General features: G+C 57.1%; 1 protein-coding gene across 1 annotated transcript in view; it reads left to right on the top strand.

The window, feature by feature from the left end:
• Positions 1–18,479, top strand: part of CLPTM1 (CLPTM1 regulator of GABA type A receptor forward trafficking) — a 28,358-nt gene extending 9,879 nt beyond the window's left edge. Inside the window, exons 3-14 of the mRNA XM_032613538.1 lie at positions 2,782–2,905; positions 3,768–3,926; positions 6,221–6,338; positions 10,569–10,654; positions 11,477–11,597; positions 12,188–12,432; positions 13,544–13,637; positions 15,807–15,997; positions 16,265–16,360; positions 16,665–16,800; positions 17,458–17,625; positions 17,832–18,479. Of these exons, the coding sequence (XP_032469429.1) occupies positions 2,782–2,905; positions 3,768–3,926; positions 6,221–6,338; positions 10,569–10,654; positions 11,477–11,597; positions 12,188–12,432; positions 13,544–13,637; positions 15,807–15,997; positions 16,265–16,360; positions 16,665–16,800; positions 17,458–17,625; positions 17,832–18,091 (1,798 nt within the window). The 3' untranslated portion in view covers positions 18,092–18,479. The remainder of the gene's footprint in view (positions 1–2,781; positions 2,906–3,767; positions 3,927–6,220; positions 6,339–10,568; positions 10,655–11,476; positions 11,598–12,187; positions 12,433–13,543; positions 13,638–15,806; positions 15,998–16,264; positions 16,361–16,664; positions 16,801–17,457; positions 17,626–17,831) is intronic.

Raw genomic sequence — 18,479 nt, 5'->3', positions numbered from 1 at the left:
CAGCCATCGCTGCCATCCATCTCCAGAACCTTTTCATCTTCCTCAACTGAAACTGTCCCCATTAAACACTAACTCCCACTTCTCTTTCCCCCAGCCCAGGTTTTTGTTTTTGTTTTCACATAGTATATTACACAAAAATGGATGGCTACTCTGTACACTTTCCTTCATCTTGCCTTTCTCTTTAAACAGTGTATCCTGTAAATATCTCCACTTCATTTACAACTCAAAGACTGTGTATTATGTCTATTCAGTTTTGTAAATTGAGAAAATGACTCTGAATATATTTGTTTTGACTGTCATTTTGTTTCTGTTTTGATTTCTTTCTATCACGTTATTCAGAGTGGATACTTCTGAAGCTCTCTCTCAATATACATTTTGAGGGTTTTATAACATTCTGAAACCTCCAGTGCTTCTGAGCATCTCAAAGTTTGGGTTCTTTTCTTTTCTTTCTTTTTTTAAATTTTTATTGGAAAATGGTTGTTTACAATGTTGTGTTAGCTTCCACTGCACAGCAGAATGAATCAGCCGTACACATACAGAGATCCCCTCCCATTTAGGTTACCACAGTGCCATTAGGTAGATTGGTTTTGGTTTCTGCTGCTTCTCGCTCATAGTGTCTCGTTTCCTTGTGCACCTGGCTTATCTGTGGCTGTGTGTTGATCATCATACTTGGAAAATTATTTATAGGAATCATTCCAGGCCTAGGATGAACCTGTTTTCCTACAGAGAGGACTTGCTTTGCCTCTGCTGGCTGCCTGGAGCATTGTCATTCGGGGTCTCTTTGGTACCAGTTCAAGGCTCTGGCTGTGCCCACCTGGCGTGCGACTCTGAGGAGGGCTAGGCCACACCTGCTTCCCCGTTTCCTTGGCGGGGAGCCCTGTGGAGTCTTAGCTTCTCATAGAGTAGGTCTCTGGTTACCCTGTGTGGGCCCTGGGCTGGCGTTTTTGTTCACCCATCAAAACACCTAGCAGATGTCCTCAAACACCAAAAAGAAGCTTCCAAAAAAAAGGAAAAACAACAAGGACTTACTGTATAGCACAGGAAACTATATTCAATATCTCGCAATAACATATAATTGAAAATAACCTGAAAAAGAATATATGTACACATTATATCATATATTATCAATTATATATATATAAATATGTGTATATATAACTGAGTCACGTTGCTGTTTACTTTTTTTTTTTCAAATTAATCAATTAACTTTTTGGGTTGCGTTGGGTCTTTGTTGCTGCACGCGGGTTTTCTCTAGTTGCGGCGAACAGGGGCTACTCTTCGTTGCGGTGCGCAGGCTTCTCGTTGTGGTGGCTTCTCTTGTCGCAGAGCATGGGCTCTAGGCACATGGGCTTCAGTAGTTGTGGCACGAGGGCTTAGTAGTTGTGGCTCGCGGGCTGTAGAGTGCAGGCTCAGTAGTTGTGGCGCACGGGCTTAGTTGCTCCGTGGCATGTGGAATCTTCCCGGATCAGGGATCGAATCTGTGTCCCCTGCATTAGCAGGTGGATTCTTTTTTTTTTGTGATACGCGGGCGTCTCACTGCTGTGGCCCCTCCTGCCACGGAGCACAGGCTCTGGACGCACAGGCTCAGCGGCCATGGCTCATGGGCCCAGCCGCTCTGCGGCATGTGGGAGCCCCCCAGTCTGGGTCACAAACCCGTGTCCCCCTCATCGGCAGGCAGACTCCCAACCACTGCGCCACCAGGGAAGCCCAGCAGGTGGATTCTTAACCACTGCGTCACCAGGGAGCCCTGTAAACACATACTCTTAAAAGCACTGAAGAATGGACAAGACTGCAGACTTACCAGGCAAAAACTGAAAGGAAGATGGGAACCAAAGAAGTAAAGAAGGACTTCCCTGGTGGCGCAGTGGTTAAGGAGACACCTGCCAGTGCAGGGGTTCGAGCCCTGGTCTGGGAAGATCCCACATGCCGTGGAGCAGCTAAGCCCGTGCGCCACACCTACTGAAGCCCGGGTACCTAGAGCCCGTGCTCGGCAACAAGAGAAGCCACCGCAATGAGAAACCCACACACTGCGATGAAGAGTGGCCCCCGCTTGCTGCAACTAGAGAAAGCCCACGCAGAGCAACGAAGACCCAACCCAGCCAAAAATAAATAAATTAAATTAAATAATTAAAAAACGAATATATGTTTACATATATATATATAAACTTGATTAAAATATATAAGAAAATAGAAGAATATATAGAATATGTTGCTATATCGAGATATATAATTGTAAATGTAAAACTGATGTTAGTATATTCTTAGTATATTAATTTGTATTAAACTTTTCCAAGTTGTTTCCAACAGGAAAGTTGGTCTGAATAACCTAGCCCAGTGTTACTAAAAATAGGGACTCGCCCATTACTTACTGTTTGCTTCTGCAGTTTTCAGTTGATTTGAAGTTCTGAAATGTTGGTCTGCCTGACGTCTGTGTCCCTAAAATGCTGGGGTTCCAGGTTCTAGGGTTCTCACACTTTGGGATTCCAGGGGACTGGGACGTTAGGTTTCCTAGTTCGGAGGTTTCGAGGGTCGAAGCCCCTGCAGCCCTGTGGCCGCCAGACTCCAGGGAGTCAGTGCCAGGCATCTGGGGTCTATCCCCGGGCATGGCCTTTGGGGGCACCTTGTCTTCTCAGCGGCCCTACAACTGCCTTCTCAGGGACCCTCCCTACTCGATTAGCCCCCGGGTCAGGCCGCAGCAGGTGCTGAGTCAGAAGGTCAAGCAGATCCACGTTGGAAAGAAAAGGCATGGAGACTCACTGCCTGCCCTGCTTGCCTCCTCAGGATCTTCATCATCTGGGCCATCAGCAGCTGGTTCCGCCGCGGGCCGGCCCCTCAGGACCAGGCAGGCCCCGGAGGAGCACCACGCGTTGCCAGCCGCAACCTGTTCCCCAAAGACACTTTAATGGTAACCACTGGCTGGGAGGCCAGACCCGGGAGAGGAGGCGGGGAAGGTGTGGGGGAGTGGCATGGGCTGCTGGGACAGACGCGATCCCTGGTCACCGTCAGGTCTGTGAACGGGTCCAGGATTGAGAGACTCCAGGTGCATCTTCAGCCCATGAAATCTGAGTCACTCAGGTGACACTTACAAGGAGCAAGTAATTCTTTTGGGTTTGTGGTGGTGGTCTTTCTGCGTAGAAGGACTTTGTTCAGCAGCACCTGCAACAGGTGTTCTAACCTCAGTAATCTCGGCTTCTCCCACCTTTGCGGTTCTCTGCAGCTCTGGGATGCCTGATTTCGTGGAATTCTGGCCAGCAGGGCGACCACCACTCAGCTGTTCTTTATCAGTGGGCCTTCTGGGCTCTGGACAAGGATGGCCACGGGGACTTGGGGAAGGAGGGAGTTCTGAGGCCAGCTCCCCAGTTCCCCTGGGTTCTCAGTAGCCGGCTGACACTCCTGCACGTCTTGACTGTGCTTTATCCATAAGCCTGTGGCGCTCTGACCAAGAAGCCCATGAGAGGCTGAGAGGGGAGATGGTTCGGGGAGGTCCGGATCCTTTCTAACCCCAAATTCTAATTGGCAGACTGGCCATTGTTTAATTGTTTTTTGCTCTCAGACCAGGACAGACGTGGTGGAGGGATGAGGAAGGAGAAGGTTCATTCTACTTGCTGCTGCTCTTCTCTCCACTAACCTTCCCCCCCCCACCCCGCAAATTGTTCATATTGGTGGGCTCTTATTGCCACAGCGCTTCATCTGCTCTTTATCTGTCAGCCTTCCGAGGGTCCTGTAAGCAGCCCTGACGAAGCTCCCCCCACTTCCCCTCCCAACAGAACCTGCACGTGTACATCTCAGAGCACGAGCACTTTACAGACTTTAACGCCACGTCCGCGCTCTTCTGGGAGCAGCACGACCTTGTGTACGGCGACTGGACGAGTGGCGAGAACTCAGACGGCTGCTACGAGCACTTTGCCGAGCTCGACATTCCACAGGTGGGGACAGCTTCTGGTGTCTGGCCCCAAGGCTGCTCAGCTAGCACTAAGGGCCTTTCCTTGAACCAGCTCCCAGTCCTGCAATCGGGAGTCCAGGTTCCAAGCCTGGCTCTACTCTCAGTTCACATGCTTTGTGACCACAGGCAGGTCCCTGAGGTCTCTGGGTCTTGTCTTCCCCACCTCTCCATTTGGATGGAGTTGGAATTGGCGTAGGATCCTCCCAGCTACTTTCAGGGTTGTGTAAATCTGTGGTATAAACCAGTGAAAGATTAGTAATCATCCCTGGGGGTGGCCAGTCAGCCAGCCTGGTTTGAAAATAATAGTTACTGTTGACTGAGTGCTTACTACGTACAGGGCACCAGCCTGGGCTGACTGGTGGAAACCTCCCAGCAACCCTAGGAAGTGGGAACTGTTATTTCCATTTGACTGATGAGGAAACTGAGGTACAGAGAAGCCCCACCCAAGGTCGCACAGCCAGTGTTAACTGAACTGAACTCAGGCTGTCTGGCTCTGGACTCTGGCAGCCCCAGTTCAAATCCTGCCTCCTCCAGGGAGCTCTCCCTGACACTCAGGCTCAGCCAGCACCCTCTCTGGGCTCCTCAACGCAAGCCATGCCAGCTCTGGGGGGTTGTCACTACCTGAATATGGATCTGTTTTCCCCATGGGACCATCTTGGTCACAGCTCTGTCCCCAGCTCTGCCCAGCAGAGGACTGGGTGCAGAATCAGTGGCTGTTGAATAATCAATGAATCTGATGAACCTGTGAATGTTGACATCTCTTTGGGGCTGCTCTCTCATTCCTTTCTCCCCATCAAGTCTTCTCCTCAGCCTCCTGGGGAGGAGGGAGCATCTCTGCTCTGTCTGGCTCTGTCTGGGTCTCTTTGGGTAGCTGGAAGCAGTGGGCGGATGCATTCTTTCTGAGGCAGATAGGCTAGCCCGTGCTGAGAGGTGGCTCCCACTGAGACTTCACGTCAAGCCCCCAGAACCCAACCCTAGATCTGAGGAAGACTGAGGGGCAGTAAGCGAGGCAGTGAGAGGAGCTTCCAAGGACTTGGTGCTAACCCTCCTTCCCAGCTCTGTGATGGGAGAGTGTCTAAGTTGTACTTGACTTTAATTTATGGAGGTGGCTGAGCAGCCACACAGGCCAAGGCCATTGGAAGAAGAATTTACTACTTACATTTCCCAAGAGGAGGGGGCCCACCACACTACGCAGGGCCACATGGGGAAGCACCAGGTTTGGACAGGAGCAGAAGGGGCATGGGGAGGCCTAGGCCGAAGCCTTTATTGAGGTTTCCACAGGAAAGGCAGGGCAGGTGGGGAAACACCTTAGGACTGACCTGCTTGCCAGTCCCTAAGGGGGTGGCTGGGGTGTGGACTTGGGTTTGTTGGTTTGCATTTTAAAGTTATATTCAAAGTTAGGCGAGTTTTTTATTATTTCCTGGAATCAGCTAGCCCTGGGAGGGGCGGTCTCTTCCCTGCCAGATGTGAAAACAGCATGAAATATAAAAACATGGTTGACACAGAGGTGGACTTAAAAGGCAGGGAAGTGAGGACACAGCGTGGCCAGGTGAATCCCAGCTTACCACGAAGGTCAGATAGGCTGCAGTGCGGCCTCGGCCACCCACCCTGCGCCTCAGGCAGGTGGCCACCCCACTTCAGTTTCCTCATCTGGGTGGGTGTGGCAGGGGGGTGAGAATAGTAGGTGAAAGGCAGAGAGGTAGGACACAGACGGTGAGAGGCAGGGCCACGGGAGAGCCCACAGACTGGGTTCGGATCCACTTGCTGCATGTAGCCTCTCTGTGTGAGCCCCAGTCACCACATCTGGAAAATGGGATAATAACATGACCCAGTGCCCAAGGTTTACGTGAGTTATACGGATGTGACTCACTGGATTGGGCAGTTACCATTTGAAGTGCCAGAGTGGTATCTGGCCTTCGTTGTTTTACCGTTTAATGAATTAAGGCTGCTGACGTTTATCGAGCTCCTATTTATTCTGTGCTTGAGTAACCGTGCTCAGCGCTCTCAGATAATCCTTACGGCCCTGCTGTGCCCTCAGTGCTGATGATCTGCGTCCTGCAGGTGGGCCCTGAGGCTCAGCGAGGCGAAGCCTGAGGCCACACAGCCATTGTGTGCTAGAGCCTGGTTTTGAATTTGAGCCTAACTCCAGTGTCTGGCCCTAACCACTTAACTACACTGCCCACCCTGAACACTCAGTAGACGGGGGTGAGGAAGCCGTGGGGGGCGGGCGTCATGAGGGGCTTCACTGTTCCTTGTCCCCGTCGGACCGCCTTGCAGAGCGTCCAGCAGAACGGCTCCATCTATATCCACGTCTACTTCACCAAAAGCGGCTTCCACCCAGACCCCCGGCAGAAGGCGCTGTACCGCCGGCTCGCCACGGTCCACATGTCTCGGAGTAAGTCCCTCTCCGTCCTGGGGCCCCCGTGGTGCCGCGGGCCTGGACTCCCAAGTCCACAAGGGCAGGCAAGAACCCTGTGCTCAGGGAGGCTGGGGTTGGTGGCCGGGCTCGAACCCCACGTACCCTGCATGCCTCTGGACACCTGTGGGCAGGCAGGAGAGGAATCGGCTTAGAAAGAGCAGGTGGAGAAAGGGACTTCGGAGAAGAGGAAGGGCGAGGCCGGTGTGTGCACAGTACCGGGCCTGGCAGAGCAGACACTCCAGAATGGCCCATGAGAGAACGATGGCCGATTAAACGAGCAGAGGGAGACTGCAGGCCCTTTGCCATTAGTTGCATCCAGGCTGCAGGTTTGAATGCGTCCTGCATGGCTGCGCTGTGAGCCTCCGCCCCTGCACACGCACCTCTGAGTAGGGCCTCCCTTGACGAGGCAAGCTGGTGAGGGCCACGTCACCGGACAGGCCCCGTTCTCACCTCGCTGGCCACCCTCCTGGTGCCCCCCCGAGAATCCTGATTGGGTGAGCAAACCGCAGGACTGCCGGTGACCCCAAGAAGCCCTGGGTCAGAACTGTGGCCATTTGGGACTTCTGACACGGCCTCATTTTGAAACAGATTCTCTCTGCCCAGGGCATCTTCTTTAAAAAAAAAATTTTTTTAATCTCTTGTTATAAATAAGTACATGGTTTAAAATTCAAGTAATTTAGCCAGACAGTGACACTCATCTGTCTCCTGCTCTCCCCCTCTCGTGTTCCCCCAGTTTCCACTCCCCGCAGGCAACTGCTTTAGCTGTTTCTGCGACTTAATCTCCAAGGCTCCCAACGATAAGATGGTAATGCAACTTGCTGGTGTTTCAGTTTTGACATTATCTCTTGACTTCCTACTCTGGAAGAGGAAATCTCAACTGAGGAGCACACTTTGATTAGATTCATATTCAGCACTCAGATGGTTTCGAGTGTGTGGCTCTTCTTCCCGTTTGAACCATACAGTGTGTGTAGTTTATTTTTCCTTTCCTGTCCAACATCTCCTTTTCCATGAGGTTAATAATTGTTGGCATTTTTTTGCCTGCCCTTTGTGTCTTTTGTCCTTGAGTCCACTGTCTCCTGATCGGCAGCTGTGGGACTCTCTCGCTGCACTTCAGTTTCAGCAGATCTAGAGAACAGACAGCCCCCCACACCCCCCTCCCAAAAGCCCCCCGTTCCCTTCATGTGAATTTTGCGTGCTCCACCTTCACTTTGATTCTGCTGCGCCTGTGGACTTGGTTAAGATCCCTGTGGCTGTTTTGGGTGGCGCAGAGACAGATGTGCTTTAATTTGCATGGGTTAGGTCTTTTCCTACCTCTTCTGGTATAGAAATAACCCAAAGGATGAGAGTTTTTTTTGTGACCATCTACACTGGATGAAACAAAACTCTAGTGACTGTACGTCAGTACCCAAAGCTGATTTGGAAAAGTCCCCCAGGTGTGCTAAGCGCTGTTCTAAGCAAGTATGTCTGCGGACCGTGCTCTGTAGGGCGTTCCGCCCGGCTGGCTGGCTGGCTGGCTGGCTGGCTTCCGTGGAGCGCATCTGCGAAGATGTGGGCAGAGGCGGGCTGAGGGGTGTGGCCTGCAGGGGCCATCCCCACGGAGGTGTCCCCGAAAGTCTGGGTTACATGTGCCTGACGCTTCAGAGGTTGCTTTGAATGTGACCCAGGTGGGCGGCTGCTCGCTTGCGTCCCAGTTACACCAATCAGCCACGCTCGATGCCAGCACCTTTTGTGGTTTCGTCTCTGGTGAATGTGATCCGTGTCACTGTGTGGTGAGGTCGTGTTCATGGTCAGTGTGACAGACATTGGTGTGGTCTGCAAAATAGAATCTGCAGCCTGTGGACCTGAGAAACCACCAGAATCCCCCAGGCTTGCCTCACACCTGGGCCCCCTTAGGGCAGGGGCTCGAAGGGACACGGAGCTGGCCACCGGCCCACTCCAGGGCATAGAGCGAGAGTGTGGGATCGGAAGAGCCCCCTCCTCCCTTCCCCAAAGGGCCAGTGGTCAGCTCCCTAGCACAGTACTGTCCCAGAGGGATACAGTGCCCGCTGCAGAAGGCATTGTAAGTTTCCTAAGTGGCCACGTTAAAAAAAAAAAAAAAAAAGGCCATAAAATGAATGTTAGTAATTTATTGAGGTCAACGTGTTGTCATTTCCACATGTAATCAGTATGAAAAAATTAACGAGGTACTTTCACTCTTCTTTTTCCTGCACTAAGTTTCAAATTCCAGTGTGTGTTTTGCACTCACAGCACATTTCAGTTTCAACGAGCCACATTGTCGGTGCTCAGGGTATAGTTTTAACTCCAAGAAAAGGGGGCTTCTTCCTCCCTACGGAAGCCAGGTCCATCTCATATCATAACCCCATCTGGATGCCACCAAGTTGCAAAATGTTCTCCACCTGAGCCAGAGCCTCTCGCCTCTGGGGCTGGCCGGGCACGGTCCCTCCCTTCCCTGGACAGCCTCTCATGGGTGTGGAAGACAGCAGCGGAGCATGTCCCCGGGGAATTTATTCTCCAGGATGCCCACCCTTGGGTGTTTACTGCTTTCCCCTGACGTGGGAGCAAGGTCTCAAATGCGTTAATTGTGATAGAAGTGATGGGATGATATTCATGGGAACCGTAAGAGCAGCTGGCCCCCGGGCTGAAACCCTGAGTCAATTCCCAGAAGTGGTTTTGAACTTGAGCTCATCCATAGAATCCAGAAGCCCCTGGTTCTGAGCGGGTGGGAGGGATCTGAGCCCTGTGGCGTGTGTCAGTGTGACATGCAGGGGTGCTCTGCCGGCTGGGCTCTGTAGAGCAGAGCGCCACTTCGCAGTGGTCCTGCCCAGAAGAGGTGAGGCTTTGATCCCCATTCTCCAGAGCGGGGACTGAGGCCCGGGGAGGTGATGTAGCTCACCAACGTCCCTCAGTTCATGGGAGACAGAGCCAGGATGTGACCCCAGGGCCCCCGCTCTTGGCCAGCTCCCTCTTCCATTTCCCCATCTCCCTAGCACCTGGGGGCAGGATGGAGAAGTCACAGGAGGGACAGGCCATGTGTTGTCCCAGCATAAGGGGGAGCTGAAGAGTTACCCAGCCCCGGGTGGAGGCGGGGAGATGGAGCATGAACAAGCACCAGCCCTGTCGTCCTGGCATGTCTTGGCAGGGTTTGGGGCAGCATGGCAGGGAGCCCGTGGCTGACCTGGCCTCTGCAAAAGGAAGTGAGGTCCACTCCTGCCCGGGGATTCACAGCCCCAAAATATTTCTCGCGTTGGCGGCTCTGGGCCTTCTTCGGCCCTGTCTCAGCCCACCTGTTTATATTTATCAATGCTGCTGTTCGTCACTGGCGGGGGGATACAGCAGGGCCCAAAACGGGCCCGGCCCCACCTGGGGTTTGCAGACTGGTTGAGGGGGCAGACAGCAAACAAGTAAACCAGTGGGCAGGTGAACCAATGGGTCATGATGAACTGTGGTGAAGGAAACAGAAATGGCGAGGAACCCACCCGGGCTCCAGGAGCCGCCTTCAGTGGAGTGGGCGGAAGGGACATTTAACCAGGGGCTGGAAGGGGGAGAAGGAGCCAACCAGGAAGATCCCAGCCATGCTGGATCCCTGCCGGGGAGGCGCAGCAGCACATCTGCCGGCCCAAGGTCGTCTGCAGGCCCAAGGTTGGCGCATTTGAGGAGGAAGGAGTGGGGTGCGCAAGGATGAGAGGTGGCGAGGGCTGAGGTTGGTGGGGCCGTGGTGAGCACGTCAGGGCCCCTGCCCGGGGCAGCGGGGGCTGTCTAGGATTCTGAGGCAGTGGGATGACTCGATCAGTTACTTGGATCTTAGGGGCAAGAGTGGCCACTGGGAGGCCAGTGAGGAGGTGACTGCGGTCATCCAGGAGGGGGCGCCGTGGCTGGCCTGGGGTGGGGCTCTGGAGGTGGGAGGCAGTGCTCGTATCTGAAGCATGTGCCGGAGGGGCTATTCACCCGGGGTGGGCTGATGGAACAGATGCAGCAAATCCTGGAGGAGGAGACTCCTGGGGCAATTTGGTGGATGCCGGTGTCACTGCAAAGATGGGGAACCTGGGGCTGGGGTGAGATTTGAGAAGGCAGTGCAGGCTTTCTGGTTGCCGTCGTCGGTTGGTGGGTGGAAGAGTGGGAGCCGGGAACCGGGTGGGCAGAGGCCTGGGGCCCGCGAGTGCCAGCAGGTCTCACATCCACCCCCTTTCCCTGCCTCCTCGCCCTCAGTGATCAACAAATACAAGCGCCGGCGGTTTCAGAAAACCAAGAACCTGTTGACGGGAGAGACGGAAGCTGACCCAGAAATGATCAAGGTAAACACAAGCAGAGCCGTCGAGTTCTGGGGGTGCCGTCCAGCCCGTTCCCAGCCCAGCAGCCAGACCACGGGGGTTGTCTTCTGACACCACCACTGAGCCGCTGGCAGCCGGGGGGCTTTCACCTTTCTGAGCCTCAGTTTCCCTCCCGGGAAACTGGGTTAGAATGTAGAGCTAGCTCTCAGGGAGTGGGGGCGTTGCCGGTGAGGTTACAGCTGACCTCCAGCAGTGGCAGGGCGGGTGATCTGTGCGCCTTACACGCACCCACCTGGAAGCCTCACGCCAGCCCTGTTGGGTGAGTCCCGTCACAAGGAGACTTACACAAAGTATCACAGCCAGGAAGTGGCAGGGCTGGGATTCACACCCAAGCAGCCGGACCCCAGAGCCCGGGCTCGGCCCGGCACAGATGAGGTACCTGCTAACGTTGGCTCTAGAAGGAATACTCCCGGTTAATCCGGGGACGTTAACCCGTGGTGGCACCAAGAGTCTTCCTCTCTCCACGAGGTGGTTCCAGGCGGGAGGGCGGCCCCTGAGTATGGAGGCTGCACGCAGGTCCCACACTTGTGCGGTCGTGGGGCTGTACTTTGCAGCCTGGTGCGCCGTGCCATCCATATGGGCAGGCCTGGGTTTTCTGCTCCGTCAGGTGGCTGGGGGCAGCCAAGGCAGCGGGGTCTAGAGGCTGGTGCGGGGACTGGCCAGGGTGAGCCCTCGGCCAGCGGTCGCTGTGGTGGTTGCTCTTCTGCTGTCGCGACTGTCACGGGAGTCCTCAGGAGGAAGTGAGCAGGTGCTTCTGAGACCCACCAACCCCTGTCTCCCCTCAAGAGAGCTGAGGATTACGGGCCTGTGGAGGTGATCTCCCACTGGCACCCCAACATCACCATCAACATTGTGGACGACCACACGCCGTGGGTGAAGGGCAGCGTGCCTCCTCCCCTGGACCAGTGTGAGCCCCCGACCACCCGCTCGGGCTCCTGACCAGGCCATTTTCTTGTTTCCTGGCCCCACCCCCAGCCCGAGATCTCTGACTAGGTCTCCACCCTCCCAAGCTTCCTGCCCCGCCCCTCTAGACACTCCCCTTTCTCTTCCTCCCACAACCTCTGGTGACCCCAGCCCTGACCACCTTGTGTCCAAACTAGTCTCATCCAGCCATGAGCTTTTTTCGGAAAAGGTGCATCCGTTGCCAGCCTTGGAAATTGAGGCAGCATCACTTAGGAACCCAGGTTTCTGACTTCTTTTACTAAAGCCTGAAGAGTGGAGAGCCTCAGGGCAGCCACAGCCTGTAGCTGAGCTGCAGCTGTCCCCTTCAGCCAGGGCCTACCCAGCCCTCCCTAGCCTGCCCTCTCCCTGACTCCTTGGCACAGCCCAGAAATGTTCCCTGTGCCCCAGTCTCTGTCCCAGGGGCCCCACTGGATCCCTGCAAACATCCGAATTTGACACCTTTGTCCTCGGAGGCTGAGGGGTCTCCCCACCCCCGTGGGTGCCTGTGGCCTCTGGTCCAGGCTGAGCGGTAACCCCTGCCCCGTGTGCCTGCAGATGTGAAGTTTGATGCCGTGAGCGGTGACTACTACCCCATCATCTACTTCAACGACTACTGGAACCTGCAGAAGGACTACTACCCCATCAACGAGAGTCTGGCCAGCCTGCCCCTCCGCGTCTCCTTCTGCCCGCTCTCGCTCTGGCGCTGGCAGCTCTACGCCGCCCAGAGCACCAAGTCGCCCTGGAACTTCCTGGGCGACGAGCTGTACGAGCAGTCAGATGAGGAGCAGGACTCGGTGAAGGTGGGGGGGGGGTGGCGGGAGGCTCCCAGCCCCTTCCTGGCGGCAGGAGGGGAAGGGGAAGTGGGCCAGGCCGATGGCCTGGGGGCTGCGAGCAGATGCTCCCCTGCCCACAGTTTCACAACCTCCCAGCCGCCCTCCTTGCAGTGGGAGGAAAACACACTCGGCCCTCTGGCTCTGGCTCACTCTGGGGTCCTGCCTCTGAGGCTTCCACGGTCCTCCTCTTTTTTTTTTTTTTTTTTTTTTTTAACATTTATTTACTTATTTTTGGCTGCGTTGGGTCTTCACTGCTGCTCACGGGCTTTTTCTAGTTGCAGTGAGTGGGGGCTACTCTTCGTTGCGGTGTGCGGGCTTCTCATTGTAGTGGCTTCTCGTTGCGGAGCACGGGCTCAGTAGTTGTGGCTCACGGGCTCTAGAGCGCAGGCTCAGTAGCTGTGGCTCAGGGGCTTATTTGCTCCGCGGTACGTGGGATCTTCCCAGACCAGGGCTCGAACCCGTGTCCCCTGCATTGGCAGGCGGATTCTTAACCACTGCGCCACCAGGGGAGTCCCCATGATCCTCCTTGTCACGGCTTTTCTGTTTGCAAGGCCTGGCCCTCCGGGTCTGGATCTACCCCTCCCTGCTTCTTCGGCCCCATGTTCTGCCTCCCTGACTTTGGGCTCTGACTCCATGTGTCTGCTCCCTCTCACTGTGTCCTTGAATATTCTTCTCTGCCTGTGTCTGTCTTGTTGAGCCTGGTCTTTGCTTGCCCAGGGCTGTCTTTGGTGTTGGGTTTCTGTCCCTGGCTCTGACAGTCCCTTCATCTCTCTCAGTTATTTCTCTGCCTACCCCCATCACTGTCTCCCCATCTCTCCTCTGTCTCCATCTTTCTCCCTCCCTCTCCGTGCATCCCTCGCCCACCTCTCTGTGCCCATCTACCCATCTCTGACCTGCTCTCCTCCCGGCCAGCACCACACCCTGCTGGGAAGCCCTGGGGTCAGATATGGGGAATATCAGGAGGTTCTTCCAGGGCCCAGAGCCAGGAGAGATGGGTCGGCTGATGAGGGCACTGCAGCGGTCAGCCCCCGGCCGGGGCACAGCAGCGCTCACAGCATCTCCCCCACCCCCACCCCAGGTTGCCCTCCTAGAGACCAACCCCTACCTGCTGGCGCTCACCATCATCGTGTCCATTGTCCACAGTGTCTTTGAGTTCCTGGCCTTCAAGAACGGTAAGGGTGGGACCCTGGGCCCCGTGAGAGGCCGTGGGGGACTGGGGACAAGGGGGTGTGTGGTGGGAGGATAGGGCCTGCTCCCTCCCTCTTCCTCTTGGGCCCTCCCCCTACCTGGGGCCTGTCAGCCCCACTCTCCAGAGGCCTGGTGAGCAGCCGCCAACTCCCAGCCCAGAAACTCCCATCTACCGGGCGTGGCGCTGGGGGAGGGGCTGGGCCTGGTGTTCTGGCAAAAGCCAGGACAGAGCCGCTAGGAAGCAGGGCCGGGGAACTCCAAGGCGGGGAGCAGGGAAGCCCCAGAGCTGCTTCTGCTGCCCTGCCCGGCAGGCCGCCTGTTGGGGAAGACCCCTCGGGTTGAGTGGACAGGGCCCATCTGAGTGGGAAAGTGACAGCCCTGTCCCAGAGGGCCCCAAGGTTCCAAAGGCCAGCAGTGGTGATGGCCAGCGGTTGAGGGGGACCGGCCACATGCCAGGCACGGTTGGAGTGCCCTCCAGTGAGCGCATTGAGCCCTGCAGCCACAGCCCCGTCAGGAAGCGTCGTTACCCCCACTGTCATAGCAAGGACCCGGAGGCTTGGGGAGGTTGGTCACCTGCCCACAGCCACACAGCTCCCAAGTGGCAAGGCCAGGATTTAGATCCAGGCAGCCTTCTCCATACTCCAGGCCCTGCTGGCCCCTTCTTCCTTGTCCTAGAGAGCCCTGGTCTGAAGGAGGCCTGCTGCTCTGCAGCTTCTGGAGGTGGCAGTAGTAATGGGTATTATTATTGTCATCGTCATTCTTATTAAGAGGACATTACCATGATTGAGTTACCTTCTGGAAAACTATGACATCAAGACCAAACAGTAAGTGGTGCTCACCCCTGTAGGGAGGCGTGTGTTAGCCGTGGTGCGTGGAGCCCTGGCTGTGCCAGGTGGGCGCATGCGTGCAAACGCTCTTGCTGACTGCAAGCTGGGTCCCCTAGGGTCCCTTTTTTCCTAATGACAGATGAAGGCACAGAGGGGGTGGTTACTTGCTCAGGGTCACAGAGCAAGGGCATGGGCCCTGGGCGAGCCCGGCCTTACACCCCGTGCTTGCTGCCTCTCTGGTCTGAGGCAGAACTCGGATCCACCCACCCCCACCAGAACCCTGTCTTCAGACACATTCTTCCCAGTTAGGATTGGGGGGGCTCCTGTGAGTGTCCCCTTCATATCTCCCCAGGGTCTGATGGTTTGAAGGGAGAGGTGTAAGCCTACCAGGTGTGCTGGAGCTCTGGAATCAGAGTCAGAGCTGGAGGGGTGGCCAGCACCCGGGTCTCGCCCCTGTGTGGCCTTGGGCATGGCTTCTCGCCTGGAAGACGGGCATCGTGCTGGGTCGGCCTGCTGTGGCAGCAGGTGTTGGACACACAGCCCAGGCAGAGTCCAGTGGTGCCGTTTTCCTCGTCTGGCCGATGGGAAGACCAGGGCTGGGAGAGGGGCTGAGTTGGGCCCTGTCGGGGGTGGCCAGGGCCCGGGAGAGTAGTACTGGAAGAAGCTCTGGTTGGAGAGCAGAGCCCATGGCCCCTGTGCGTGTCCTGAGCGTGTCTGTGGGCGGGTCCCTTTTTTTATTTTTTTTTTTTGGCCACACCTCGCGGCATGCGGGATCTTAGTGCCCTGACCAGGGATTAAACCCACGCCCACTGCAGTGGAAGCGCGGAGTCTTAACCGCTGGACCGCCAGGGAATGTGGGCTGGTTCCTTCACAGGTTCGGGGTGGTGGGCTGGAAGAGGCGGTCTTGAAGTGCATGTCCCAGACCTTCCCACCCAGCGGAGGCGCCACGGTGCCACGGCGGACAGCTCAGGTCTGTTGTCACACAGACCCGGCTTCCATGCAGATTCCGCCGGGTCAGGCTGTGTGGCCTTAGGGACGTGGCACATGGCAGCAGTCTCCGCCACCGTCACTGCCAGGCAAGGGACCGACCGCACCCTGGGGGGCAGGGTGTGTCCAGTGTGAGGCTGCAGAGATCCTGCCTGCCTGGGGCTCCGCTGGCGCCTGTGGAGCAGACTCTCACCGCAAGGGGGGGGTAGTGTGCGCCCTCCTCCCGTGGCATACCCAGTGCCGCCCCGGGGGTGTGAGGAGGACGGGGCCTGAGGGAGCTGCGGGAGGGACTCGGGGGCTCCTCACCCTCCTGGCTTCCTCCCCAACTCCTGTGCACAGATATCCAGTTCTGGAACAGCCGGCAGTCCCTGGAGGGCCTGTCCGTGCGCTCCGTCTTCTTTGGCGTCTTCCAGTCTTTCGTGGTCCTCCTCTATATCCTGGACAATGAGACCAACTTCGTGGTCCAGGTCAGCGTCTTCATCGGGGTCCTCATCGACCTCTGGAAGATCACCAAGGTCATGGATGTCCGGGTAAGGCCAGGCTGCCATGCTGTTTCAGAAGCTGCCAGGGGTTGGGAGCAGGGTCGTGTGGCCCAGCCAGACCCTGGAGCTGGCCCCTAGGGGATTCCCAACGCCTGCCACACTCCCAAGACCACGGGGATTTTCGCACCAGGGGATTTTTCGGGTCACACGTGGGGCAGGGGAACTGGGAACGGTGGGGAAGGGCGGGAGCTGGAACTGGCTTGGGGGACAGGAGCCAGCGTGGCAGCTGACTGCAACCTCCCTCCCTGTCCGCAGCTGGACCGGGAGCACAAGGTGGCCGGACTCTTCCCCCGCCCAACCTTCAAAGACAAGTCAACATACGTTGAGTCTTCGACCAAAGTGTATGACGACGTGAGTGTCCCCACAGTGGGCCTCAGGGAGGGTCTGCAGGTACCCACACGCTCCTGGGGACCCAGGACATGGCTAGGGTGCCTGCCTATCGGCCGACAGCCCCATACTTCATGGCTTGCATCATACCCTCTAGTGTCCCCTGCCTGCCACATATACTTCCTAGCCAAGTCCAGAGTTCCCAGGGCCACCTGGAAATTCCCCCGGGCTGGCCTGCCACACCAGGTGTGGGTGTGTGAGGGCGGGGAGCAGGGGTGCCAGGTGGGGCCCAAGGAGCTGGGTCCCAGCCCCACCTTGTGCCCCACAGATGGCGTTCCGGTACCTGTCTTGGATCCTCTTCCCACTCCTGGGGTGCTATGCCGTCTACAGCCTCCTGTACCTGGAGCACAAGGGCTGGTACTCCTGGGTGCTCAGCATGCTCTATGGCTTCCTGCTGACCTTCGGTGAGCAGGCGCTCACCATACGCGGCCCCCGCAGTCAGGGCAGGCGTCCAGCAGCAGTCCTCAGCCGCGTGCTGGGCCGTGCTGGGCCTCGGCAGTGAGCGAGTCGGCCTGGCCCCGCCCTCCCGGCACTTGGGGTCCAGTGCGGGAGACAGACCTGTCTCCAGACAGGGACACTTCAGGGGGAGCAGGGGTGGCACGTGGACAGCCTCAGAGAGGTGCCCGGTCCGGTCTGGGAGTCAGGGAGGGCTTCCGGGAAGCCTTGGACAGTGCATTTCAGTCCTCGTCCTCAGGGGAACGGACAGAGTAAACAGACAAGTGAGTTACAGCCTGTGATGAGTGCTCTGAAGGGGCCAGAGTGAGAGGGCCGTGGAGGCTGGTCAGGTGTCCCTGACCTCCATCATCACCTCTCCGAGGAGATGATACGTAAACTGAGGCCTGAAAGGTGCCAAGGAAGGAGCTGTGCAGAGATCTGTCAGAAGGCAGAGCAAGTCCGAAGGCCCTGAGGTAGGATGTGCCTGGGGTGTTGGAAGCAGCACGGGGGCCAGTGTGGCTGGGACAGAGTGAGTGAAGGGACAGAGGCCAGAAATGCAGTCAAAGAGGTGGAGGGTCAGGACACCCCTTCCTCTGCTCATGGCTGCCCCTTCCTCTCCGCCGCAGGCTTCATCACCATGACACCGCAGCTCTTCATCAACTACAAGCTCAAGTCTGTGGCCCACCTGCCCTGGCGTATGCTCACCTACAAGGCCCTCAACACCTTCATTGATGACCTGTTCGCCTTTGTCATCAAGATGCCTGTCATGTACCGGATCGGCTGCCTGCGGGACGGTGAGGCCCGGCGGGCAGGTGGGTGGGCTGGCCGGCAGGCTCCCACCAGAGCTGGGCACGGGCAGGGCCCTGGTCTGAGGGAGGTGCGCCGGCCTCGGCCTGAGGGCTCAGCCCACTCTTTGCAGGACCCCCCTGCCCCGAGTCCGACAGTGATCCGGGTGGGCCCTGCCCCTTCCCCTCATGCTGCCCCCTCACCCCACCCCCAGATGTGGTCTTCTTCATCTACCTCTACCAACGGTGGATCTACCGCGTCGACCCCACGCGGGTGAACGAGTTTGGCATGAGTGGCGAGGCCCCGACAGCAGCAGGGGCCCTCCCACCGGCCCCCGCCCCCACCACAACCACCGCCACCGCCAGGGAGGAGGCCTCCACACCCCCGCCCACCAGGCCCACCCAGGGGGCCAGCTCTGACAGCGAGCCCCAGGAAGGCCCTCCAAAGCCAGCAGAGGACAAAAAAAGGGATTAGCCGCTCCTGGTGACCCCCACCCCCGCCGCCCCGGCCCCCTCACCTCCCCTCCCGGTCGCCGCTTCCCTGGACAGATCGGGCTGGGGCCTGGTGTGTGGTGTGGGGGCCAGGGTGCGTCATTTGTGGAGGCACCGTCTGTCTGTCTGTTCCTCCGTGTTTCCAGCCATCTCGCCCCGCCAGCCCAACACCATCAGGAATCATGGTGAAGCTGACATGGCACTGCCGAGGGGGTGGGCCAGGCGGGGCAGGGGCCGGGCCCCTCTTTGGGACACCCACGGCCGTCCATCATCTTGTCCCTCGATCCCCCACCACTCCCTCCTCCCAGACCGCCGCCCTTTAACACAGTCTGGATTTAATAAATTCATATGGGTGTTTAACTTAAACTCAA

The sequence above is a fragment of the Phocoena sinus genome, chromosome 19 (assembly GCF_008692025.1).
Source record: "Phocoena sinus isolate mPhoSin1 chromosome 19, mPhoSin1.pri, whole genome shotgun sequence".
Lineage (NCBI taxonomy): Eukaryota > Metazoa > Chordata > Mammalia > Artiodactyla > Phocoenidae > Phocoena > Phocoena sinus.
The sequence above is the reverse complement of the archived record's forward strand: the minus strand, read 5'-3'. Positions and strand labels throughout refer to the sequence as shown.